The following is a 25906-nucleotide window of genomic DNA, read 5'->3' as shown; positions in this document are numbered from 1 at the left end:
TTAATCAGTCCCTGTTGGAGCAAGTCCCATGTTCTCAGGGTAAAGATGTTCCTCTGAAATTCCCAACTGTATTCATTCATTCAGTTATTACCCTTCAACCATCAGGCACCTGAACCATCATGGATAACTTCACTCACTTCAACACTGAACTAATTCCGCAAACCATGGACTCCATAAGACCACAATACATAGGAGCAGAATTAGACCATTTGGCCCATCGAGTCAGCTCCACCATTCAATCATGGCTAACCCTTGATTCCCCTGGTCAGCCCCACTCCCTGGCCATTTCCCCATAACCTTTAATGTTGTGTCTAATCAAGAACCTATCAATCTCCACCTTAAATACATCCAACGACCTGGCCTCAACGGCTGCCCGTGGTAACAAATTCCACAAATTCACCACCCTCTGGCTAAAGAAATTTCTTTGTATCTCTGCTTCAAATGGAGGCGCCTCTATTGTGAGGCTGTGCCTTCTTGTCCTAGACTCCCCCACCATGGGAAGCATCCTTTCCACATCTACTCTGTCTAGGCCTTTCGACATTCGAAGGCTTCAGTGAGATTACCCCTCATTCTTCTAAATTCGAGTAAGTACAGGCACAGAGCCATCAAACGTTCCTCAGATGATAACCCTTTCATTCACAGAATCATCCTTGTGAACCTCCTCTGAACCCTCTCCAATGTCAGCACATCTTTTCATAAATAAGCAACCCAAAACTGTTTACAACACTCAAGGTGAGGCCTCACTAGTGCCTTATAAAGCCTCAGCATCACATCCCTGCTCTTGTATTCTAGACCTCTTGAAATTAATGCTAACATTGCATTTGCCTTCCTCACCACTGACTCTATCTGCAGGTTAACTTTGAAGATGTTCTGCACGATGACTCCCAAGTCCCTTTGCATTTCAGATTTTTGTAGTTTCTCCCTGTTTAGAAAATAGTCTGCACATTTATTTCTACTACCAAAGTGCATGACACACCTATCTGCCAAATCATCCTGTTTCTACCCTCACTGACTCATGGCACAGGTAGCAATTCAGAAATTGCGACCCTGAATGTCCTGCTTCTTAGCTTTCTACTAAGCTTTCTAAATTCTCTCTTCAGGACCTCTTTGCTTTTCCTTCCCATGTCATTGGTACCAATATGTACCAAGACTTCTGGCTGCTCTCCCACGACACGATATGAGACATTCCTGACCCTGGCGTCTGAGAGGGAACATAACATCCAGGTGTCCCATTCACATCCACAGAATCTCCTGTCTATTCCTCTGATTATTGAGCCCCCTATCACAACCGCTCCTCTCTGCTCCCTCTTTCCCTTCTGCACCCACGGACCCACGCTTACTGACAGTGACCTGGTCTCCATAGCATTCCCCTGGGAAGTCATCCCCTGCTACAGTTATTGAGGGGAATGATCACAAGTGTGCTCTGCCTATTTACCTTCCCATTCCTTCTCCTGACAATCACCCAGCTACCTGCATCTTGCAACTTAGGGGTGACTACTTCCCTGTAACTCCAGTCGATGATCTCCTCACTCTCCCGTACAAGTTGAAGGTCATCCAGTTGCTGCTGCAGATCCCTAACACAGTCTTCAAGGTGCTGCAGCTGGATGATGCACTTCAGGCAGATGTAGTTCCCTGAGAAGTTCTAGGTAACATCTGGCATGAAGAGCACACAATGGCCATTTACCAAGTACCCCTGACACAGTAGGAGAAAAGGGAAACCTAACAGAAACTTACCCAGAGCCTACACCTCTTCTGAGCCAAAGCCTCCTTTGAGCAAAAGCCTGACACTCCCATTCTTACCACTGGCCCACTCCCAACAATGGCTGCTCTGCTTGTCCCTTCTGTACTTTTATTTACTGATTGGGCTGCCGGAATTACACCAAACACCCGTGAATCACTCCTTTTCAACGAGCGCTGCCAACCTGCGAGAAACCTCCTCATTGTGAGCTACTCCTGCAGCTGATTGGGCTGCTGGAAAGACTCACTTTCAAGGACTCTACAACTCATGTTCTCAATATTATTCATTATTGATTTATTATTATTTGTTTTTCTTCTGTATTGCACAGTTTGTCTTCTTTTGCACTTTGGTTATTTGTCCATCTATGTTTCTGTGTAGTTTTTCATTGATTCTATTGTGGGTTTTTCATTTTTGCAGCTACTGTGAATGTCCTTTCAGAACATTTGAAGTTATTGCTCTATGTCTCATTTTTAAGGTTTGATGCAATGACAGTTCAAAGGTAATGGAACATTCCAGCAAACCACTATGCACAGTGGGAATACCTTCACTTCATGAAATGCAGTGACTCAAGAAGACGATATTCCCAACCACCAACTGTTCACAGTCAATTAGCAATGAGCAATAAATTAGTTAGCAATGCTCATATTCCATGAATGTATAAAAGAAAAGGACAGAGCCCTTAGTCAGATGGAACATTATGGTTGGGGGGAGATTCCTAAACAGTGCATGAAGTATTAGATGGTTTATTTCAAAGAATGCTTTAGGCATGAATAGTCTTGTGGTTGTCACCATCTCGTCATATCTAACGAAGGGGAGGTACCATAGCCTAGTGGTTACCATAATGCTATTACAGTGCCTGTGACCCCGGTTCAGTTCCCGCTGCTGTCTGCAAGGAGTTTGCTTATTCTCCCCATGAACGTATCGGTCTCCCTCCACATCCCAAAGACATGCGGATCAGTGGGTTAACTGGTCACATGGGTGTAACTAGGTGGTGTGGGCTTGTTGGAACGCAAAGGACTGTCACCGTGCCGTATGTCTTAATAAGAAATAAGGACACTGCATCATAAAGGTAGCAACGCCTGAATTTAAACATCAGTCACCACCATCCACACCAATCATAAACAAATGCTTATATCAAATATTAATTAATATTACCAGATGCTGAACATTTGTGTTAGCAGAAGGGTTGCTCACAGTGCATAGATAGGTCAAGGAATTGAGGATTATAGGGAACTGGCACAGAAGAGGAGTTGAGGCCGGCACAGATTAGCCATCTCTCCCCAGGGAAGCAGTTGAGGCTTCCTCACTAAATATATTTAAGAAACAGTTAGATAGGTTTTTACATAGTAAGGGAATTAAGGGTTATGGGGAAAAGGTAGGTAGATAGAGCTGAGTTTACGGACAGATCAGCTACGATCTTATTGAATGGCGGGGCAGGCTCGATGGGCCGCATGGCCTGCTCCTGCTCCTATTTCTTATGTTCTTATGAGAGTGTGTGTAAAACATACTACAACCAGCTTCTCAGTGATGTGTTGCGCAGCTCACATCAGAGTTCAAACTAAATGTATTATCAAAGTACACGTATGTCACCATGAGATTAATTTTCTTGCAGACAAAGAAATACAATAGAATTAATGAAAAATTATGTACAAACACTGAGAAACAACCAACGTGCAAAAAGAGACAAACCGCAAATACTAACTAACTAACTAAATAAGTAAATACGGGGGACACAAGTTGAAATGCCCTTGAAAGTGAGTCCATAGGTTGTGGAATCAGATCAGTACTGAGATGAGTGAAGTTATCCACACTGATTCAGGAGCCTGATGGTTGAGGAGTAATAGCTGTTCCTTAACCTGGTGGTGTGAAGACACCGTTCAATTTCCCATGACAAAGTAATTGACAAAGCTGAAGAGTTGGATTGTGGTAACCTCGTTGAACCTGAACTTTACACTTGCCAATCCACATTGCTTAGATCCTCGGATGTCAGTGGTATTGTGGGGATGGTGTGAATATTGCACAAATGCAACTTCCTGCCTTCTAGTGGATTTATTTTTCTCTCTCACACTTACAGATCCTGCTGAAGGAGTTCGAGACACGGAAGCCACAACATGAGCAGTTGAAAATGGCCGCTGAGGGTATCTTGAGTCGACCAGATGGCTCTGCTCCAACCTCGGGCCTTGTCAGTGACCAGCTAGCTGCTGTAACGCAGAAATGGGACAGTCTGACTGGGCAGCTGGTTAACCGCTCTAACCTCATTGACCAGGCTATCATCAAAAGCACCCAGTACCAAAATCTAGTCCGGCACCTCTCAAGTAAGCTGAGCACCCTGGATGCTAAACTGGCTAGTCAGCCGCCGATTGATGCCCAGCCAGAAGCCCTGAAGCGCCAGCTGGATGTGGCCAGCGAACTCCGGGCAGAGCTAGAGCAGGAGGAGAAGGGCTTGCAGGAGGCCAAGGCCCTCTGTGAGGAGATCTCAGTCCTCGTCGGTGAGCAGTACCTGAGGGCTGAGCTCACCAGGCAGTTGGACAATGTCGTGAAGCCGTTTCAGGATCTTGAGGAGCGAGCAGGTGCGCCAATGAACCGCAGCATTGAATTGGCAATGATTTTTGTTTTCAAGAGTTAAACAGAAAATGCTTCAAATACTCTGGGTAGGGACCTCAGTTTTATGACCTTTCATTGAAACTGGAAGTTCATCATCCTAGCATCTGCAGTTTTTGCTTATCAACCAGGTATAGGTGAGAGTTTATAGAATACAGTACAGGCCCTTCAGCCCACTATGTTATTCCAACCTTTTCACCTAGTCTTAGATCAATTTAACCATTCGCTCTCACATAGCCCTGTATTTTTCTTTCTTCCATGTTCCTATCTAGATGTCTCTTAAATGTCCTAAATGTATCTGCCTCTAGGCCAGCAGCATGTTCCATGTACTCACCTCTCTCAGTGTAAAAAGCCTGCCCCTGACATCGCTCCTCCAATATTCTTAAAATGAAGTCTCCTTGTATTAGCCACTTCTTCCCTGGGAATAGTCTTTGGCTTTCCACTTTATCTATGCCTCTTATCACCTTGTATACCTGTCTCAGGATAATTGATGGGGTTAAAGCAAACATAAAGTTAGAGAGTAACACAACACAGAAACAGGCCCTTTGTCTCAACTTGCCCGTACTGACCAAGAACTATATCCACACTATTCCCATTTCCTGCGTTTGACCATATAACTCTGAGCCTCTCTATCCATATATCTGTCTAAAAGTCTCTGAAATGTTATTGTACATATCTCAACCAAAAAGTTAATGGCTACGTGGATCTGAAATTACAGTAATGAGTGCTGGAAAGATACAGAATGAAGAGAACAATCTGAAAATGCAGCTGAAGATGTGTCCAAAATGTTGACCTTTATTTCTATCGTGTTTGTTAATGTGTACTACAACTCTGAGCAGTGATGATGAAGGGTCTGAGCCCAAAATGAAACTGTTTATTCACCTCCGTAGATGCTGCCTGACTTACAAAGTTCCTCCTCCAGCATTTTGTGTGTGTGTTACTCTGAGCAGTTTCTGCTTTAATTTTTTTATAGGCTTTTTAACTCGTTCCTTACCCTCGACTTGCTTTACACCTGAATTTCATGTTTTCACTTCTTACTTGAGAAACTTTATGAATTCCCATCAGAGATGCAGAGAATGGCTGATGAAGTAAAAATAATCTTAATCAGAGACTTTGCTGATGGCAATCAAAAAACTGCAAATGGTGCTAATCTATTTTTTTTTAAACTGAAATTGCTGAACAGGTCAGCTAATGTCTGTGGAGAGGAAACAAAGTTAAAGTTTTAAGTTGAAGATCCTTTGAACAATTAAAGATTAAATTACTGATCAGTTCATTTATAAGATATGGGGTTCATCACAGCTGGCACTATAGAAACACCAGTTGAATTTTTCAGTGCGTTTTGAAAGGAGATTTGACCAGTAGGAGAGTAAGCTGAATAATAAACAATGACCAAAGCCCAGGAACTGAGCTGTTAGGTCACAGGAGTGAAAAGAGCCAAGCTATCCCTCAATTTTCACTTGCCTTTATGATCCTGGCCACAAGTAAACTTCCCATATCAATGGATTTCTCCAGTGTTCTAAAGAGAAGGGCTTCTGGGGTTCACACAAATAAACCTTTGAAGATGATAAAACAAATAGAGAAGGACTGATAATGCCTTAGTTTAGCAAACAGAGACACTAAATGCAATAGTAAAACTTAAAAATAAAACTGGATTGGATTCAGTATCCAAATCTAAAATGAGAGATAGGAACAAATTTATTAATTTGTACGATAAACACATTTCTTATACTGGGACTAGGGATGTGGGATTTCAGTTACGTGAAGAGATTGATAAAGATTAGCTTTATTTTAAAATTTGAAACATACAGCGAAATGCATCATTTGCATCACAGTCATCACAGTCTGCTCCACAATTCCACCTTGGCTGAATCATTATCCTTTTCAATCCCTTGTCCTTCTCCCCATAAGCTTTGACGCCCTTAGGAAAAGTTCTCTCCATGTCCACGCTATGCCTGTCTTTCAATATTCAGAGACTGTATACATGCTGTAGGTTTTGTTCTATATGGGGTGGGAAATAAGGAAGCCACAAAATAATGCATTACAATTATTTTTATTTTTGCTAAAGGGAAACGAGTGCATCAACTTCAGTCAGCACTGGCTAATTCCCAGCAGTTCCAAAAGATGTTTGATGATTTTCAAGCCTGGATAGGTGGGAAAAGTGACGAGCAGAGGCAGAGGGCTCCTATATCCTGTAAGCTGGACCTCCTCCACTTGTTGATTGATGAGCAGGCAGCATTTCAGAAATCCTTGGCCCAGAAGGCTGGCTCCTATGAGATGATCATGGCAGAAGGCGAATCGCTCCTTCAGAATATGCAGCCTGGGGTAGAGAAGACCGCCTTGCAGGAACAACTTGCAGCCCTCAGGAGCACCTGGGAAGACCTGTCCAAGCAAGTGGAAAGCAGGCATGAAAAACTGAGAGACTGTTTGCAGAAAGCCCAGAAGTACAGAGAATGCACTGAACACCTTCTACCGTGGATAAAAGAATGTGAAGCAAAGTCCTCGCAAGTACAAGTGTGTAGTGATGTGGCCGAAATCGAGTCCTCCTTGGCAAGCATTAAAGCCCTACAGAATGACGTGGACAAACATCGGAGGGCGCTTGAGAATTTAAATAATGCTGCAGACTGCTTGATGGAAGCTAGCCAGGCAGACGTGGAGGAAATCCGGAGTGAGAAGGCATTCGTCAACCAGCAGGTGGATTTGATCAGTGCCCAGCTCCGCCTGAAAAAAGATTCCCTGGATGAGATGGCCAAATGCATGAAGGAGTTTCAGCAGTCTCTCAGAGATACGAAGGAGCAGTTAGAGGGGACCAAACAGCAACTGGATCACCATGACACACTTGGGCCACAAGCGTACAGTAACAAGTGCTTGACCAATCTGAATGCCCAGCAGAAGATGCTTCAGGCTTTGACATCACAAGTGGAGAAGGTCAAGTGTCTTGCTCAGAGATTGACCTCTGCTGCCTCTGACAGTGAAGACGCATCCTTGCTTCTGCAGCAGGCTAATGCTTTACAGGAAGACTACGAGTCGGTGAGCCAGCAAGTACGAGAAAGGTGCTCCTCCTTGGAGGTCAAGCTCCAAGGTATTGGGCAGTTTCAGAACAATATCCGGGAGATGTTTTCCTTATTTGCTGACCTGGATGATGAACTGGATAGCATGGCTCCTGTGGGAAGGGAGTTGGATTGCCTTCGTACTCAGAAAGATGACATCCAAGGCTTCATCGTCAAACTCCAGGAGCTAACGGCAAACATTGAAGTCACGAAGAAGGAGAGCAAGCAGATGCTGGAGTCCTCCAGCTCTCCAGATTTATTGGGGTTAAAGCGGGACTTGGAGGCTTTAAGCAAACAGTGCAATAAGCTGCTGGACAGAGCAACAGTCAGACAGGAGCAGGTGGAAGGCACCCTCATGCACGTTGAGGAATTCAACAACAGATACAAAATGTTCAGCGAGCTCATGACCACAGCTGAGGAACACGAGGAGAATCAGGGCAGCGTTGGAATGGAAACAGAGGTCATCAACCAGCAACTGGAATCATTCAAGGTATGGCTTCATTTCTCAATCTGTCTCTCAGCATAGAAATTAATTGGCTGTTTAATTAATGTTGGGTTATTTTGATGAGATCTGCACAACTTGTGGTCCTGAACTGATGAGTCGCCGTACTTTGAGGAGTTTTGGCCAATGTAAAATCAGGTGGAATCTGGCTATTTTGTCTCTGATTTCCAGGTACAAGTAGTGTTTTCAGTTTCTAAAGTATGACTTTTAGAGACTCTTAGGTATGCACATGGATGAAATTAAAATGGAAGTGTATGGTCGAATTTGGAGAGAAGGGTTAGGTCGATCTTGGAGTAGGTTAATGGGTCAGCTCAACGTTGTGGTTTAAAGGCCCAGAATGTGCCTTATTGTTATGTTCTACGTTACGACAGCTTGGATTCATTTTGGTTTTTCTTACTATCTCGCCCTCCTCAAAACCACAGCTCACCCTGCCCTGAACAACACCTTCCCTGTTTTTGTTTCTCCTAAAGATTGTGGACTTAATTACAGAAAGTTATACCTTAAAAGGAGGCTGTTTGGCCCATTGGGCTCTTGTTATTTCCAATGACTAAGCTGGTTCATGTGAAAGACTGGAATTGAAAACAGAAGGAAGAGGAATATGTAATGAGTTTGGCATCAAAAGTCGATAAATCATCTGCTTCGCTGAAAGTTAGCCCTAGCTTTTAAGGGATTCAAGATTGTTTAGTGTCATTTTGAGTACACGATGTAAAGGAGAATGAAATAATGTTTACTCCGGATCTGATGCAGCACAAAAAAAATTAGTATGATAAAGAACATAATAATAGAATAATAAGCAGCCTAATAATAATATTAACAGCGTTGTTTAACAAGCACTGTTAAACAACAGTGTCACATTTCCATCTTTGCAACTTAATAATAAAAAACGCAATGAATGTAAATACAGAAGATAGTTTATACACATTGATCGTATGTCGATGAAGTGACTCTATGTACAGAGGTGTCCGTACATAAGGTGGCTGACAGGAAATGATATAGTAGTGGTGGTAGCTGGATATATTTCTGTACATATGTTCTGTATAAGGGAGGGAGATATTTGTTCTCATTGTCTAAAGGCATGGAGCAGAGGGATGCAAAGATGGAAATGTGACACTGCTGTTTAACAGACTAAATAATTCCAAGCAAAGCAGCCTGATACCTGTGACAAGTAAATTAGTGGGCAAAGCTCTCAGAGGCTGTATGAACCATTATTTCAAAAGGCTCCGTGTAATCAAGGGTAGGCAGTAAGGAGCCGTTGGTTATGATAAAAGTAAGTCTTAGATGTTATAAACTTTTACATTGTCCAATGCTTATTTGTGACTGTGGTACTATCCATCCATACCTGCCTCAGTTCTTGTTCCACCACTCTCCCTGGTCCTTATTGTAATTGTTTTCAGTGATCTTTCTCAGTGGCTGAAACCTATAATTACCTATTTGTTCAGCCCGTGGACTGAGGGGTCTGGTATTGTCCCCATATTGTTTAACACGATTAACAAAGCATAAACAAAACTGTTATCCAGTGGTCCAAATAGTAATGACAAGATAAAGATGTTTCTTGCTATTTATAGTTTGAAAGATGTATGTAATTGACTATTAACAGAAGAGTTCGGAGCTTCTAGCCCACCCAAGGTTGGTTGATTAGATAGCATGGCATGTGGATGTATATAAAAGCGAGTACAAAGAGACTGTGAAATATGTTTCGCTGAGACAATGAAGCCTGGGTGGAGGGTGTGTGTGGAATGTAAACACAGTGGTTTGAGTGAATGGCTTGTTCATCTGCACTGTAGATGTTGTGAGCTATTTTGTAAAAGGTCAGACTGCCTTTAACTCAACCCTAACATAGATCCAGAGCTACACAAAACAATGGCTCAGGAGTGCTAAAGGAATTTACGACCAACAGTTCTGCATGTAAATAATTTAGAATTTATGTTTTATGAAGAATATTATGAATAAGAAGCTCTTTGCTGGTTGGATAATGGGGAGAGCAACAAAACATGTTAAGATGAGGGAATAAAGGAATGGAAGAAAGAACAGGAAAAGGTGAGGGGATGAAGCTTGAAGGGAAGATGACAGTTTCAAATTCTCTGTGTCACTGGCGGCTACTAACTTCAAGTGTTTGTTGTTCTCAGATGCACCCTATACTAACACATGTGTAATGGCAGTTTAAATGGTTCAGCATGGTCTAGTTGGGCTGAAGGGCCTGTTTCTATGTTACTTGTATGAAAAAAAACATGAGGTTACACAGGGTGTGGTAGATGTTTGGTGCCCACTGTCAGGGATCGTGGTAGAGACCGATACATTGGGGACGTTCAAGAGACTCTTAGATAGGCACATGGATGAAAGACAAATGGAGGGCTATGTAGGAGAGAAGAGCTAGATTAATCTTAGAGTAGGTTAAAAGGTCGCACAACGATGTGGGCTGAAGGGCCTGTACTGTGTTGCACTGTTCTATATTTGTTCAAAGCCATCTCTTTCTACCCTATCCTTGATGTTGAAGCAAACTCCAGCCCTGTGGCATCATGAGATCTATGAGCTCCTCTAATTCCAGACACTTTCCTTTCCTCCAGTCTTACTAATCATGTCCAGGCCTTCAGTTGCCTTTTTTTACTAATTACAGGGACAACTTTAGGATGCTCTCTAAAATCTTCTTTGACCAAGCTTAAATCTCCCAGTCAGTTCAGTGCCAGAACCTCAGCTCGGTCATTCACTGTCAGACTACATTTCTGAGAGATGCAATGACGTATTTGATAGAGGCAGATACATTACAAACATTTAAGAAACTATTAAATAGGCAGATAGATAACAGAACCATGGAGGCCTATGTAGGAGGGAAGGGTTAGATTGATTTTGGCTGAAGGGTCTGTACTGTGCTGTAATTTTCTATGCGTGGAGGGAAATCGTCCGCCAGCTGGAAATTCCAGATGCGACCTAACAACGATTTCACTTTAAGAGAGTGCTCCTTTAAATCGATTATTTTAAGATATCCAGTGTCCATTGTGGCGAGTAATGGTTTAGTTATAAATGGCAATGACACTCTTGGTTTGGGGAACAGAAGAATTGACCCTTATTCTTCCTGCTGACTTCCCATAGGATTACATGTGGCAGAAAATCAGAATAAAAATGATTAAGGTTGAGTAATTCTTTCCTCCCAGTCCCATCAGCATGTGTACTCAAACAAGCAGTGGTCTTGGAACTGAGTAATGAGATGTTGAAGAGAGGGTTGGGGAGTGGTGCTTGTGAGAATAATTGTTTTAATTTAAAGCTTTTTTTTCTTCTGGCATGAAAGCTTATCATAACTATTTTTAATATCACCACCAGAACTGTGTGTCCTCTGCTGTGTTTAAAACATGAGCCTGTTTTGGTTTCTAATCACCAGAATCATTTCTGGATATAATTCCCAGGCAGAATATTTTTGAAGTACTTCAAATATTGTGAAGTAAAAATGCATGTTTAATAAAGAATATTGTCTCATCCATCATTCTGTACAATGCGTGATGCCGAGGAGATTGGAGCTTGTAAATAGAATGCTCCAGAATGTATCCAAACATCGTGACATTTGGACTAGTTTCAGGAAGTTACAGTTTGAAGCACAACTGGTCAGAACATTTGCATTTGCTGCTGGAAATGGAGTACATATAGATACAACTTCAGAATCAGAATCAGGCCATTCGTAAGCAAGATGAGGAAGCAAGAAATAATGAGGGAGAGGGAGCCTCTCTCATAGGCACAGTAAACGCCAGATTGATTAATAGTTTAAAGTTTTGGGTTTGATAAATTTTTCATAAGGTTGTAGAGCAACGGCGGAGTTACAAGATGAATCAATCAAAATATTGTTTAAGTAGGGGCATTGGGAGAAGATTTGAGAAACTGAATGCTCTCTTCTACTCTACTGAATCTTCCATTTTATGATGCAAAACCTTAATCAAAGCAAAGAACATCAGAATTATCTCTGCCATTGGGAATAGTTTCATGTTTCTAAAGGTATGCAGATACATACAAATCTTTTCCTCTTCAGGTATTTATTCAATTCTCTTTGGAATATTGCTAATGCGTTCACATCTGACTCCCTTCAGACTTCGCTGTTTATCATTATCAATATTGATCAGCAAAGCAACCATCAGTCCCAGTATTAGAGAAGGATCAAGGATCAGCTTTCTTTGCCATATGAATTTGCTGTGGTGTGTTGGTGCTCCATACAACAAAAAAAAATTCGACAATTATGCAGAATAAAGAGTTATATAAAAATAAAGTTAAAGGTTAAAATACAGATGCGGAATAAAATAGACCATACGTGTTTTTAAGAGATCTGCTTTATTTATAGACGGGGCAGTAATGAAGATAAGCTCTCACTACCTATTAAATGGTCCCAATAGTGTGCATCTCAAATTGGCTGTGACAACCAAGTCCAGCTCCTGGCCGTCACGTGTGGCTTAGCTACTATTCCAGGCAGAACCATTTCTACTTTGAGGAGAAAGGGCGAAGGTGGGTTATGGGCACTTTAAAATAAGTTGCTTTGGGCAGATGGGGTTCATCAGTCGTTGTTGGCAGCTCATCTGGAAGAAGGAAAACTCTTGATTGCAAACCTTTACTACCTTACGGCTTTACCCACTCATGGGGAAAGCTTTGGGAGTAAACCCTGTGGAAAATTCTGGAGCTAGAGTCTCTAAGACAGTCCTACAGTCCGTAAGCCAGGACCCCAAATTTGGGCCATCTGGGGGGAATAATTCTTATAGTGATTTTTGGCAAGGTATACACCCCTAGTGCTAGAAAATATGTGATAGCATTGCAGCGGTGGTAGCATCGGGTTGCACGCATATACAGGATGTGACACTGTAAGCGCTTTTGCAGACAAAGGGAAGACAAGTGCCCTAAAACTTCTGACCAGCAACAGGGAAACTCAGGACACATTCTTAGAGTTGGGTCAGGAATGGGACCTCTCCCCAGAACTGGTGGACAAACTGGAGGCATTTACATGTCTCCTGTATGCAACATGTGCCTGGAGGCGGAGGAGGTTGGGGAGGTCCTAAATGAATACATTGCTTCAGTATTCACAAGTGAAAAGGACCTTGATCAGGATGAGGTCGAAATAGAACTGGCCTGTGTGCTGGATGATGTGGAGATTAAGGAAGAAGAAGTGTTGGATCTTCTTAAAAATATCAAGATTGGTTAAGTCCCCAGGGCCGGATGTGATATACTCCAGGTTGCTGTGGGAAGTGAGAGAAGAGATCACTGGAGCAGGAGTAATCTTTGAATCCTCTTCGGCTGCAGGGAAGCTGCCGGAGGATTGGAGAATGGTACATGTAGTTCCCTTGTTTAAAAAAGGTAATAGGGAGAATCCTGGGAACTATAGACCGGTGAGTCTTACATCGGTGGTCTGCAAACTATTGGAAAGGATTCTTAAGAATAGGATCTACGAGCATTTGGAGAAGTACAGTCTACTCAAGGATAGTCAACATGGCTTTGTGAAGGGAAGGTCGTGCTTCACATGCCTAATTGAGTTTTTTGAAGAGGTAACAAAAGAAATTGATGAGAGTAGAGTGGTAGATGTGGTCTACATGGATTTTAGCAAGGCATTTGACAAGGTCCCCCACGAGAGACTCATCCAGAAAGTCATGAGGCATGGGATCAGTGGAACCTTGGCTGTTTGGATAAAAAATTGGCTTAAAGGAAGAAAGCAGAGGGTAGTAGTGTAGTGGAAGGAAAGTATTCTGGCTGGAGGTCGGTGACTAGTGGAGTGCAGCAAGGATCTATCCTGGGACCCATGCTCTTTGTGATTTTTATAAATGACCTGGATGAAGAGGCGGAAGGATGGGTGAGTAAGTTTGCAGATGACACGAAGATTGGAGAAGTTGTGGATGGAGCTGTAGATTGTCGAAGGTTACAAGAGGATATAGACAGGATGCAGAGTTGGGCAGAAAAGTGGCAGATGGAGTTCAATCCGGATAAGTTGAGGTGATGCATCTTGGAAGGACAAACTAGAAGGCTGAGTACAGGGTTAATGGTCGGTTACTTAAGAGTGTGGATGAACAGAGAGACCTTGGGGTTCAAATCCATACATCCCTCAAGGTCGCTGCACAGGTTGTTAGGATAGTTAAGAAGGCCTATGGGATTCTAGGCTTCATTAATAGGGGGATTGAGTTCAAGAGTAGAGAGGTCATGTTGCAACTCTACAAATCTCTGGTGCGACCACACTTAGAGTATGTATTCAGTTCTGGTCACCTCATTTTAGGAAGGATGTGGAAGCTATGGAGAGGGTGCAAAGGAGATTTACCAGGATGTTGCCTGGATTGGAAAACAAGTCTTATGAGGCAAGGTTAGCAGAGCTGGGACTTTTCTCTTTGGAGCGTAGAAGGATGAGAGGGGACTTGATAGAGGTCTACAAGATTATGAGAGGCATAGATAGGGTGGATAGCCAGTACCTGTTTCCTAGGGCACGAATAGCAAATACCAGAGGGCATATGTACAAAGTTAAGGGAGGGAGGTTTAGGGGAGACATCAGGGGTAAGTTTTTTTTTTTTACACAGAGGGTTGTGGGTGCCTGGAATGACTTGCCAGGGATGGTGGTGGAGGCTAAAACATTAGAGGTATTTAAGAGCCTCTTGGACAAGCACATGGATCAAAGAAAAATAGAGGGTTACGGGGTAGTGTGGGTTTAGTACTTTTTTTTCCAAGGAATATATGGGTCGGCACAACATCGAGGGCTGAAGGGCCTGTACTGTGCTGTAGTATTCTAGTGTCTAGTATGCCCCAAAAGCATCGACCACCAAGGTCAATGAGCTCAGGTATCACCTTTTCTGTGCCAAAAAAGGTGAAATTGAAAGTCATCAACTCCCACCATGCAAGGACTGCTTAACAAAACATGCACAGCGAGCCAACTACCAGGCTGGTATATGGAGAAGATGTTTGGAGAAGGACCCACAAGTGCCAAGCCTTGTTGACAGAGGATGGAAGATGGAGAAAGAAGAGGAAGCTGAACAGTTGGTGGTGCACTGGATGGAAGGCCAGCCAGCACCCGATGCCATCCTAGATCTGCTGGCCTGTAACTGTCCAGAAAAATGTTCACTCCCAAGATGTATGTGTGTTGTAAATGGCCTCAGATGTACTGACATGTGTAGACTGGCAGACTGTGAGAACCAGGCATCCATCTCAGAGAGTGTGGAAAGTTCAGATGAAGGCGTGGAGGATTTGGAAAATTATTATGATTATTAATAGGTTATGAAAGTATGGAAAACAAAGTATGGAAACCAGTCTTTGATTTAAATATATTCATTTTACAACCAAATGGGGCCTAGGTTATGGCCTTGTGGAACCCTACATTTGAATTATTGTACTGTGATTTTATATGCTATGACAAAATCTTAAGATTGTTTTGATTTGATACAACAATATGGAAAATATCAGGACATTGATAAGACTCCAGAAATCTCTCCAAATGAGTTTTTTTACTTTTTGGGGGGTGGGGTATCATTTTCTGCTGTACTAATGTTAATATGGAATATATACAAAAAGTGATTACTTATTTGAATTCCTGAATAAATTCTCTACAAATCCATGTGATTATATGTGTCCTAGGGTTTTCCAAAATAAACAACAGACAAATATTTTTCTAAAAATGAAATGATTCACTCTACTGAAATTGGGCACTGTACTGCGAGTGCCACCAATGAGATGGTTTTCAATGTAGAATTTTATAACAACATCTGATGAAAAGTGCTTGAACTCAGCTATCATTGTGACAAATTTCAATGTTGAGGGATCACTGATGACAAAATACCACTGGGTTGAATATATATGTTGTACTTTATATTAGCCGCTTTTCAGAAATGCTTATTTTAGGATAGTGTTATAAAGCTCCCACTGGTGCAGTGCTATCATATATTTTCTAACTCTAGAGATGTGTACCTTGCCAAAAATCACTATGAGCATTATTCCCCTCATATGGTACCGACCAACCCTACTGGCTCACGGACTATTTGAATTCAACGCTGACTGGCAATTCCTGTGATGCCACTGGTGCCAAATTGTGTCAGTCTCTGCCATTCCTTTGTGTTCATTAGCTGTGTGGAGTGGGGAAGCCTGCTACATGGGCAGCAACTTTCTCTCCATATTGTACTGCTCTGCCTTGCATATCACGTAGGCAGCTAGGACACAACATCCATAGTCGGCCCGAACCAACAGTGGGGCCTCAAGCATTATTTGTCACATGTACGTCAAAACATAAGGTGAAAATGTGTCATTTGCGTCAAATCAAATCAACAAGGGTTGTGCTGGGCAGTATCGCCATGCTTCCAGTGCCAACCTAGCATACCCACACCTCGATGACCCTAACCTGTATGTCTTTGGAATATGGGAGGAAACTAGAGCCCTCGGTCACGGGGGGAGTGTATAAACTCCTTACAGACAGCAGCGGGAATTGAACCCTGATCTTACAGCTGGCTGCTGTGGAGTGTTGCGCTAACCATTACACTGCCATGACACCCAGTTCCCAGTTTGACCTTTTGCTTTTCCTCCTTTTCCTGTTTAACTTCCTATCTGATTCACTGGTGGAAGATCCCATTGAATCTGCTTCTACTAATCTTTCAGGCATTGTCGATCTCACTCTTCCCACCTTTCAGTTGTTTACTTTTTGGCAGTTGAAGTAGTATTATATCTACACCCAGTGGACTCTTTATTAGTACAATGTGTTGTGCATTCAGAGATGCTCTTCTGCACACCATTCTTATAATGCAAGGTTATTTGAGTTACTGTCGCCTTCCAATCAGCTTGAACCAGTCTGGCCATTCTCCTTTGACCTCTGTCATTAACAAGGCATTTTCACCCCCAGAACTGCTGCTTACTGAATGTTTTTTTTTGTTTTTTGCACCATTCTCTCTAACTCTAGGGACTATTGTGCATGAAAATCCCAGGAGATCAGCAGTTTCTGAGATACTCAAACCACCCTGACTGGCAACAACAATAATTCCACAGTCAAAGTCACTTTGATCACATTTCTTCCCCATTCCGATGTTTGATCTGAAAAACAACTGCCCTGCTTGACTATGTCTGCATACTTTTATGCATTGAGTTGCTGTCACATGATTGGTTGATTAGATATTTGAATTAAAGGTTCATTTATTATCAAAGCATGTATCTATGTACATCCCTGAAATTTGTCATCACCAGATAGCCATAAAACAAGGAAAGAATCCTCATAGAGGGATCAGAAGTGGAGAGACTGAGCAGCTTCAAGTTCCTGGGTGTCAAGATCTCTGAGAATGAAGAGAATTGGCATGTCAACAAATACACTCAAAAACTTCTATAGTTGTACTGTGCAGAGCATTCTGACAGGCTACATCACTGTCTGGTATGGGGAGGGGTGTTACTGCACAGGACCAAAAGAAGCTGCAGGAGGGTATTAGCCTACAAAGTACTCAGGACATCTTCAGGGAGCAGTGTCTCAGAAAGGCAGCGTCCATTATTGAGGACCTCCAGCACCGAGGGTATGCTACCATCAGGCAGGAGGTACAGAAGCCTGAAGGCACACACTCAGTGATTCAGAAACAGCTTCTTCCCCTCTGCCATCTGAGTCCTAAATGAGCATTGAACCCTTGGACATTACCTCACTTTTTAAAAAAAAAATACAGTACTTCTGTTTTTTTGCATTTTTAAAATCTATTCAATATACATATACTGTAATTGATTTTCTTATTATTTCATTTCATTTATTTTTTAAATTATTATATTTTTATTTATTTTCTATATTATGTATTGCATTGAACTGCTGCTGCTAAGTTAACAAATTTCCCGTCACATGACAGTGATAATAAACCTGATTCTGATTCTGAACATGAAAGTCATTCAGAGTGAAACATCAAACCCAACCTCCCTGCCCAAAAACGGATGGCATCGCGATCGTCAACCCTCAAAACTCCCTATTCCCACAAAATTGAACAAGAACATCAACCCCCAAAAACAACCCCTTCCCCCGCACAAATAATTAACAGGACACAACAGAACTTCAACCCTCAAACACCCTCCCCTTGCACAGCAAAACAGAAAAGGAGCAGGTGATTAACAAACACAGAATATAAAATCCATAAGTCTGAAAAAGTCCACAACCCATAAATAAAACGGTCCAATCCATAAACACAGAACCACGATACCATCCTATGATATCACCGACATTCATCGAAAGAGGGGGACACCACATGAAGCAGAGAGGTTCACCCTCCTGGCTCAGCGAGCCACACAGCGATAGGCCACTCACAGATTCCTTCTCTGGTAGCAATCAAAAGGAAAGCAGTCAGTGCAGATCTCGTGCTCACCTCTTGCAATCGCCCCAATGTCTCAATCTTCCTCATTGCTTTAATCGGAGATTAATGACTGCTTTAATCGGAGATTAATGACTGCTTTACCGACAAAATGGAGTTAAACATCGGCTCATTAACAAGCAAGTGTACAGGTGTACCTAGTAAAGTGGTTACTGAGTGCAAGTGGCAATTCTGTTGAAGAAGCAGTCTATATGTTATGTTGCTGATTGCCTTTTGTAGTTTTGTTACTTCCAGTGTAATTTTCTTCACTGCAATTTTTCCTGATGTTTATATATCATTTAGGCCTTATTTCCTTTTAATTTTAAATCCTCTTGCTGGTTTGTTTTTGCTGTATTATTGAATCCTGTTCCCTTGAAATTCACATGCTTGAATAAATAGTGAAGTCTGTGAGGCAGGCGCATCAAAGGTGAAAGAAGTGACAAGCTTAAAACAGGATATTTTTAAAAAAGGAAGTTGAGGGAAAAAAATACAACAGGATAAAAGCTTTGAAAGAGTCAAAGGGAGATTGCTAAGAGTCATAGCTTCCCCTCGACCGGAGGATAACATTGTAATGATTTCAATATCCTGTTGCTTTTAATAGTGTTAGCTTAAAAGATATGTATGTAGTTATTTATGGGTGTAGGGATCCTTGCAAGGCCAACTTTATCGACCAGATGGTAAGCTAATATTGTCAATAGCTCCTTGTGATCCACGCATTTTCTAAGAACAAGTTGGATGCCCTGTACCAAATTGACAATGTTCCTGTAAAGCTGGCCAGGGCTGTAAGGCGGGGCAGGAATAACCAGGACAGTCCCAATTCCGTAGAGGCAACAGCCACAGATGACTTCATCCTCGGTAATATTGAATGTGATGCTGAGGAGGGTCTGTGGAACAAGGTCACAGCTCCAGGCCAGTGCTGGGCTTCGACACCTTCTCCTATCTCTCAGGTCCGCAGAACACTTCAGATGCCAGTAGGGACCCAGGAACTTGGGTTGGGGTCAGAACCCCTGGATCAGACCAGGGTTGGAGGTGGAGACCCAGGACCAGACCAGGCCTGGGTCAGAGTCCAAGAACCAGGCCAGGGTTGGGCCTGGAACCCTGGGACCAAACCAGGGCTGGGTATAGACAGTGGGAGAACGTTGGGCATTGGCCATTGGCCAGAGACATGGAACTATTTTTTGCTGTGTGCCAGGATCCGTCAGATTCTCTTCCATCCAAATCCATTGACAGATTCAGATCTGTCACTAGGGTACAGTACTGGTGGGGATGGAACTGTCGCTGTATAACACTGAGGTACAATACTGGTCTGTCACTGTATAAGTGTAGGGCACTGCACCAGTGGGAACAAGCCGATTGCTTTAATGAGTAGATTACTGGTAGGGGCGATAGGTTCATCTCTATCATAATAGGGTGCAGTACGAGGAAGGACTCATCTGTCCCTGTCTAAAAGTGGGGTATTATTGCTGATAATGACATGTCTATCGGTGTGTAATGTTGGGCTATATACTGGCAAGGCAGATGAGACATTATACAATACTGCAGCACAGTAATGGTGGGAGAGATGTGCCCTGTATAACACTGGGAGACAATGCAGGTCAGTATTTGTGTTTAATGCTGAGGTGCTGTATTGGTAGGCATTGATCAGCCACTGTATAACACTGGGGTATAGGATTCAGAATCAGGGTTTTATTGTCACTGACATTTGTCATGAGATTTGTTGTTTGCAGCAGGACAGCACTGCAATAATAAAATATATATTTAAGTAGTGCAAAAGGAGAGCAAAAATAGTTTATGTGTTCATTGTCCATTCAGAAATCTGAAGGCAAAGGTGAAGAAGCTGTTCCTAAATCAATGGCGTGTGTGCCTTTAGGCTCCTGTACTTCCTCCGTGATGGTAGTAATGAGTAGAGGGCATGTTCTCGATGGCAGGGGTCCTTTTTTGATGGATGCTGCCTTCTTGAGGCATCGCCTTTTGAAGAATGTAATCCATAAAGAGTGTGTGGTCACATTTGGGCAATTCTCAGCAACATTCAAAGCAAACATGTTTCCTTTAAAACAAAACACTAGTGGATCAAATCCAGCTCCCAGAGGACAAATATTTCGCCTCTCTCGTCAGGAAGCTGAATACATTTCATCCCCCGTCCACCATCAATCCACTGTAGCTGTAGCTAGTCTTTGTTTTCAAGATAATAAGATATAGGAATAGTATTAGGCCATTCAGCCCATCAAGTCTGCTCCACCATTCCATCACGGTTGACTTATTATCCCTCATTTTCCTGCCTTGTCCACATAAACTTTGATGCCCTAACTAATCAAGAGCCTGTAAAACTCCACTCCAATAACTTAACCTCCATAGTTTTTCATTAATTGTATTTTTTTTTTAATTTTTCTGTAAATGTTTGCAAGAAAAATGAATCTCAAGGTACTTCGATAATAAGTCTACCTTGAATTTTGTTCTTTTGCTGTTCTAATGTTCTTCAGCATTGTCTTTATATTGCAAGTTGGAATGCCCCAAACTTAAGGATGGGGTGGTCAGTAAATTCTCCTTCTGTTGCTTGTTTAATTGACCATTTATGACTTTTTTTTGGGACTGTAGAGATCTGATCTGACTCACTCTGTTTGTGGCGTACCGCTTTCATTGTTCATCATGTAATCCTGCTTTTATAGCTTCTGGAGGTTGGCAGTTCACTTACTAGTAAGTCTGGAGCTGCTGTTAATATGCCTGTCACTAAATCATAGTCAGTTTCCTGAACAATGATGTGATCGATTAGATGATACACTACAGAGTGTGGTGCAGGCGAGGTTACACTAGGTCCCTCTTCTCCTTTTATAATGGTGCTATTTAATCCATAACATTTCTCTTTATTTTTTCTGCCAAATATATCTCAGGTCACGACTTTCTGTATTCATTTCCCTATAGCTCCCACTTGTCTGCCTGTTCTGCCAGACCCTCTAAGACTCATTGCTCTCTATTAGTTTTCTTCACTGCTTTCAACAACTCAAAGATCATAAGCCCATAAGACGTAGGAGCAGAATTAGGCAATCTGGCCCATCGAGTCTGCTCCATCATTCCATCATGGGAAAATCCAAACTGCATCAACCGCAAATGTGGAGCTTTAAGCCTGCACACCCATGCACTATAAAAAAAAACTTTGCCAATATGGTTCAGGAGCACTTCAAAGAAGGACTAAAGATTAATGTTATTTGTCATACGTATATTGAAACATGCAGAGAAATATGTCACTTGCTTTGGGGATGCGCTGGGGCAGCCCGCAAGTATCACTATGCTTCCAGAGCCAACACAGCATGCCCACAACGTACTAACCCTAGCCCGTATGCCTTTGGAATGTGGCAGGAAAGCAGGTGCACCCAGAGGAAAGCCAATTGGTCACAGGGAGAACACACAACCTCCTTACAGACAGTGGCGGCAATCAAACCCCGACATGTCCCACTGTGCTGCTCACCTCAGTTTGATGGGCTCAATGGCCTCCTGCTGTGCCATATGCTTCCACGACACTGATGGGGCCAGATCAGGTGAGGCCAGCCTAATTCTTTCTCCAAAGGACAGTGGTGAATCAGATGTGATTTTCTTAAGCATTAATCTAGTACCATTAATAGTCCCCGTTCCTGCTGCTGGATATTTATTGAATAATTACTTAATTAATAGAATTAACTTCTCCAGCTGTCATGATGGGATTTGAACTTATATCCTCATGCCCATGCCTCTGGATTTTGAGCCCACCAAGATAAACAACTGCCACTATAACCTTTATGGCATTTTTCTTATTTTTAACTCCTGTTTTAGTGTGCTTTAGCAGGTGCTTCCGAGAGCATTAGTAAACAGATACAATTTGTTCTGCTTTGAAAGCAGACTTTAATTAGCTCAGTATTTGCCTGATTGATCCCAAATTAATTATACATTTAAGAGGTTTTATTGAATTAAATACTTCACAGCAAGCTTACGTTCAGCATAGTTTGTGATCTGTAGGTGAACGTGGATGGTAAAAGAGGTCATGGTAGTTTGTTCTGGTGTGGTGTATTACTTGATTTGCTTTGAGTACTTGGAGCAACAGATGATCTCATACACAGGCTTTGATGGACACTTTTTTTTATGCTCAGCTTCAAGTGCTTTCAATGCTGGAAGAATTTCCAGCATTTTAACCACTTGCTCAATGAAAACTTCCAACCATTTTGTTTCAGGCTTTGTATTAGTGGGCTAATTATGGTCATGCGATCCATGGGTTAACATGCCTGGAGAGAGAAAACTGACCTCAGGATGTGCGAAAGCTGATAATGAGGAGTGACTAAACCAATCACTGCTAACGGGGGCCATTGGGGCGCCACATTAGCGTAGCGGGTAGTGTGACCCTATTACAGTTCAGGCATCGGAGTTCAGAGTTCAATTCCAGTGCTGGCTGTAAGGCGTTTGTATGTTCTCCCTGTAACTGCGTTGGTTTCCTCCGGGTGCTCTAGTTTCCACCCACAGTACAAAGACATACTGGTTAGTAGGTTAATTGGTCATTATATATTGTCCTGTGATTGGGTTCGTATTAAGTAGGTGGGTTGCTGGATGGAGAGGCTCATTGGGCCAGAAGGGCCTGTTCCGCACTGTATGTCATTCGATCTATGATTTAATATGCCTGGACAGGAAAAAAACTTGCAAATTTCCTCTCTGAGCTCAGGATGTCCAAAGTGTGATGACGAGTGAACAGGCCAACCATTGCATTTGAAATGTAACCACTGTTTTTATGTAGCAGAGTGTCCACGGTGGGGGAGGACGTACAGAGGTTCCTTACAGAGGACATTGGGATTGAACTCCAAACTCCGATGCCCTGAGCTGTAATAGCATCGTGCTAACCACTGCACTACTGTGGCACCCATTGGCTTTGTATTCTACACAATCTGGGATCCATAACCTGCACAGATTTGTTAATATGATAATGATCTAACCTAAAACAGCTTGGTCATGCTTGCATTTAGAAATGTGTTCCTAACAGTTTTCTTGGACGTTTTGACCAGTCTTGTAAGAAAAGGGGATATTCCAACAATGATGGCTAATCTCAAAGTTCAGTCAAGAGTGGAATCAGGAGACACTGCCTTGCATTAAATGCAGTGGGAATTTCTCTCTAAAAGTCTATGAATTCAGAGCATTCCAGGTGGAGATCTTAAACATGAGAGATTCTGCAGATGCTGGAAATCCAAAGTAACATACATTAAGACGCTGGAGGAACTCAGCAGGTCAGGCAGTATCTATGGTAAGGAATAAGGAACTATCATTTTGGTCCAAATTCCTTCATCGCAACATCACTAGATGGAGGTCTGGAGGCATTTGTGAGGTAAAGTCAGGAAGGAAGGAGGGTCACGTGGGGTTGATCCAGAAGTGAAGGATAATTGAGTTGAATAGTATTTGAAATGTCTTCAGTTTTATGGTTATGGGTGCTGCTGTAATCTGTCATTGGATGAAGAGAAGTCTGCTTCAGAAGGGAGCAGAAACTAAACTTTATCACAAGAGAAATTTATAGAAGAGCATGATTAGCAATGGAAGCTTACAGTAAAACCTCATCAACAGAAGTAATTTATGCAGCATTCCAGGAGACTGCACAGTGTGTCCCAAGGTTGATCTCCTAGTATAGGTTAGCCTTCCACTTTCAGTTGTTGGAAAAATCTGAAGCAATTCTACAATCTACAGACTCACCTCAAGGGACTCTTTACAACTCATGTTCTCACTATTATTTATTTTTAATATTTGCACTTTGTCTTGTTTGTCAGTCTTTGTTTATGTATAGTTTGTTTCATAAATTCTATTGTATTTCTTTATTTTCCTGTAAATGCATGGAAGAAAATAAATCTCAAGGTAGTACTGTATATAGTGAGGTACACGTACTTTCATAATAAATTTAGCTCTGACTTTGAAATTTTTATATGTGAGCAATAGACAAGATTGAGCAATATAGGCATTGTAATGACTACATTTTAAGATTCCCTGTTGTCCATGCAGAGTAATGTGTTAAGAGATTATATATAATGGGCGATCAGTTGCTGTTGGTCAGTCCTGCTGCTGCTGCATAGCTCCAGGGATTCTGGTTCAATTCTGGCCTCGGGTACTGCCCCTGGGATTTCCCCTGGGTTCTTCGCTTTCCACCTTCATCCCAAAGTCTTGCTGCTTAACAGGTTAATTGCTTTCTGTAAACTTCCCTAGTGTAGATGATTGGCAGGTGAACTTGAAAAGTTGATGGACTTATGTGAAAGAATCGTTTATTAGGGAATAATTGGAGGTGTAGGATTGCTCTGAGAGCAGGCATAGGTTGAATGTCCTGTTTCACCATGAGTAAGATGAATGAAACAAGATAAGTTTATTTATTTATTTGGAGATACAGTGCAGAACAGGTCTTTCCAGCCCAACAAGCCAGACCACCCACACGTACCTATTTAATCCTAGCCTAATCACAGGACAATTTACAATGACCAATTAACCGACTAACCGGTACGCCTTTGGACTGTGACTGGAACACCTGGAGGAAATCCACATGGTTCACAGGGAGAGCGTACAAATTGCTTATGAACTGTGCTGGAATTGAACACCAAACTCCGAGCTGTAATAGCATCGCACGAACCACTACACTACTGTAGCACCAGGGTAGCTGAACTGAGTATTTTAACTGGAGTATAAACCCAGTACTATCACTCAATCAGTTTCTCAGTAGTGGAGAAAGTTCTTGAAACATACTCAGGTCAGAATTAAAGTGGATCGATCAGAGAAAGCTATCATTATCTGTTAAAGAAAAATTATCTCTAACTAACTTGGTAGTATTTTTTGATGATGTAATAGTTAGGGGCAATAATGAAAATGTGAATGATGTGACATGCAAAATGCTGGAGAAACCCAGTACTGTAGATCAGGCAGCATCTATGGAGGGGAATAAACAGTCTATGTTTCAGGCCGAGACTCTTCATCAGGACTGGAAAGAAAGGGGCGGGAGCCAGGATAAAGTCTTCCCACCTTCTCATTCCAGCTTCTGCTCCTTCCTTTCCACTGATTTGGCTTTGGATAAGTATTGTGTCCAATGTTGGGTGCCACACTTTCGATCATAATGAGAGAGTATTTAGAAGAAATTTATGAAAATGATTACAGGGTTATTTGGACGAAGTTATGAGGGATCTGAGAGGAGGATTTAAGAGCAGAAATATTATAGACCAAAAGGACGTTGATAGAAGCTTCTTGAACCACGGAGCTTAGAATGAAGGAGTTTGGAAAAACAACCAAAAGTGACATAAGGAAAAATCTTTCATGTAGCAAATGGTTTTGGTATGGAATGCACTGTCTAGAGAGATGTGGGGGGTTGGGGGAGATTCCATTATAATGTTGCTGGATAAGTATCTGGAAGGAAAGAATTCAGGAGCTGTGAAAAGCGACAAGGAGAGTGAGGCTGCTTGGAATACTTGAATATTGAGCTGGTTGGGACTCAATGAGGCAAACTGTGATATAAATGGGCTTCATTTCTGCACAATTTGGAATCTACAATTTACAAGCTTGACTGTAAGATCATGATTCAGTCTAATTTATTTGAATCAAGTGATATGCACGTGAGAGGAAATGAGGCAAAGATTAGCTGTAATCTTTGTGAAAGGCAGAGCAGAACTGATGGAATATATGCTCCCCTCTCCCCCATATATTGTATCTAATTTTAATAGTACCTGGGAGATTTTAGAGAAATTATTCATTCCTTTATTAT

General features: G+C 42.1%; 1 protein-coding gene across 13 annotated transcripts in view; it reads left to right on the top strand.

Moving 5' to 3' along the window:
• The window catches only part of dst (dystonin), a 637976-nt gene that overhangs the window by 440819 nt on the left and 171251 nt on the right, over positions 1-25906 (top strand). For all 13 annotated transcript variants that reach the window (XM_063040140.1, XM_063040054.1, XM_063040111.1 and 10 more), the window contains 2 exons: positions 3813-4308; positions 6405-7876. In XM_063040140.1, coding sequence (XP_062896210.1) covers positions 3813-4308; positions 6405-7876 — 1968 coding nt within the window. The remainder of the gene's footprint in view (positions 1-3812; positions 4309-6404; positions 7877-25906) is intronic.

The sequence above is a fragment of the Mobula hypostoma genome, chromosome 2 (genome assembly GCF_963921235.1).
Source record: "Mobula hypostoma chromosome 2, sMobHyp1.1, whole genome shotgun sequence".
Lineage (NCBI taxonomy): Eukaryota > Metazoa > Chordata > Chondrichthyes > Myliobatiformes > Myliobatidae > Mobula > Mobula hypostoma.
Note: the sequence above shows the minus strand (reverse complement) of the source record. Positions and strands in the feature narration are given on the sequence as shown.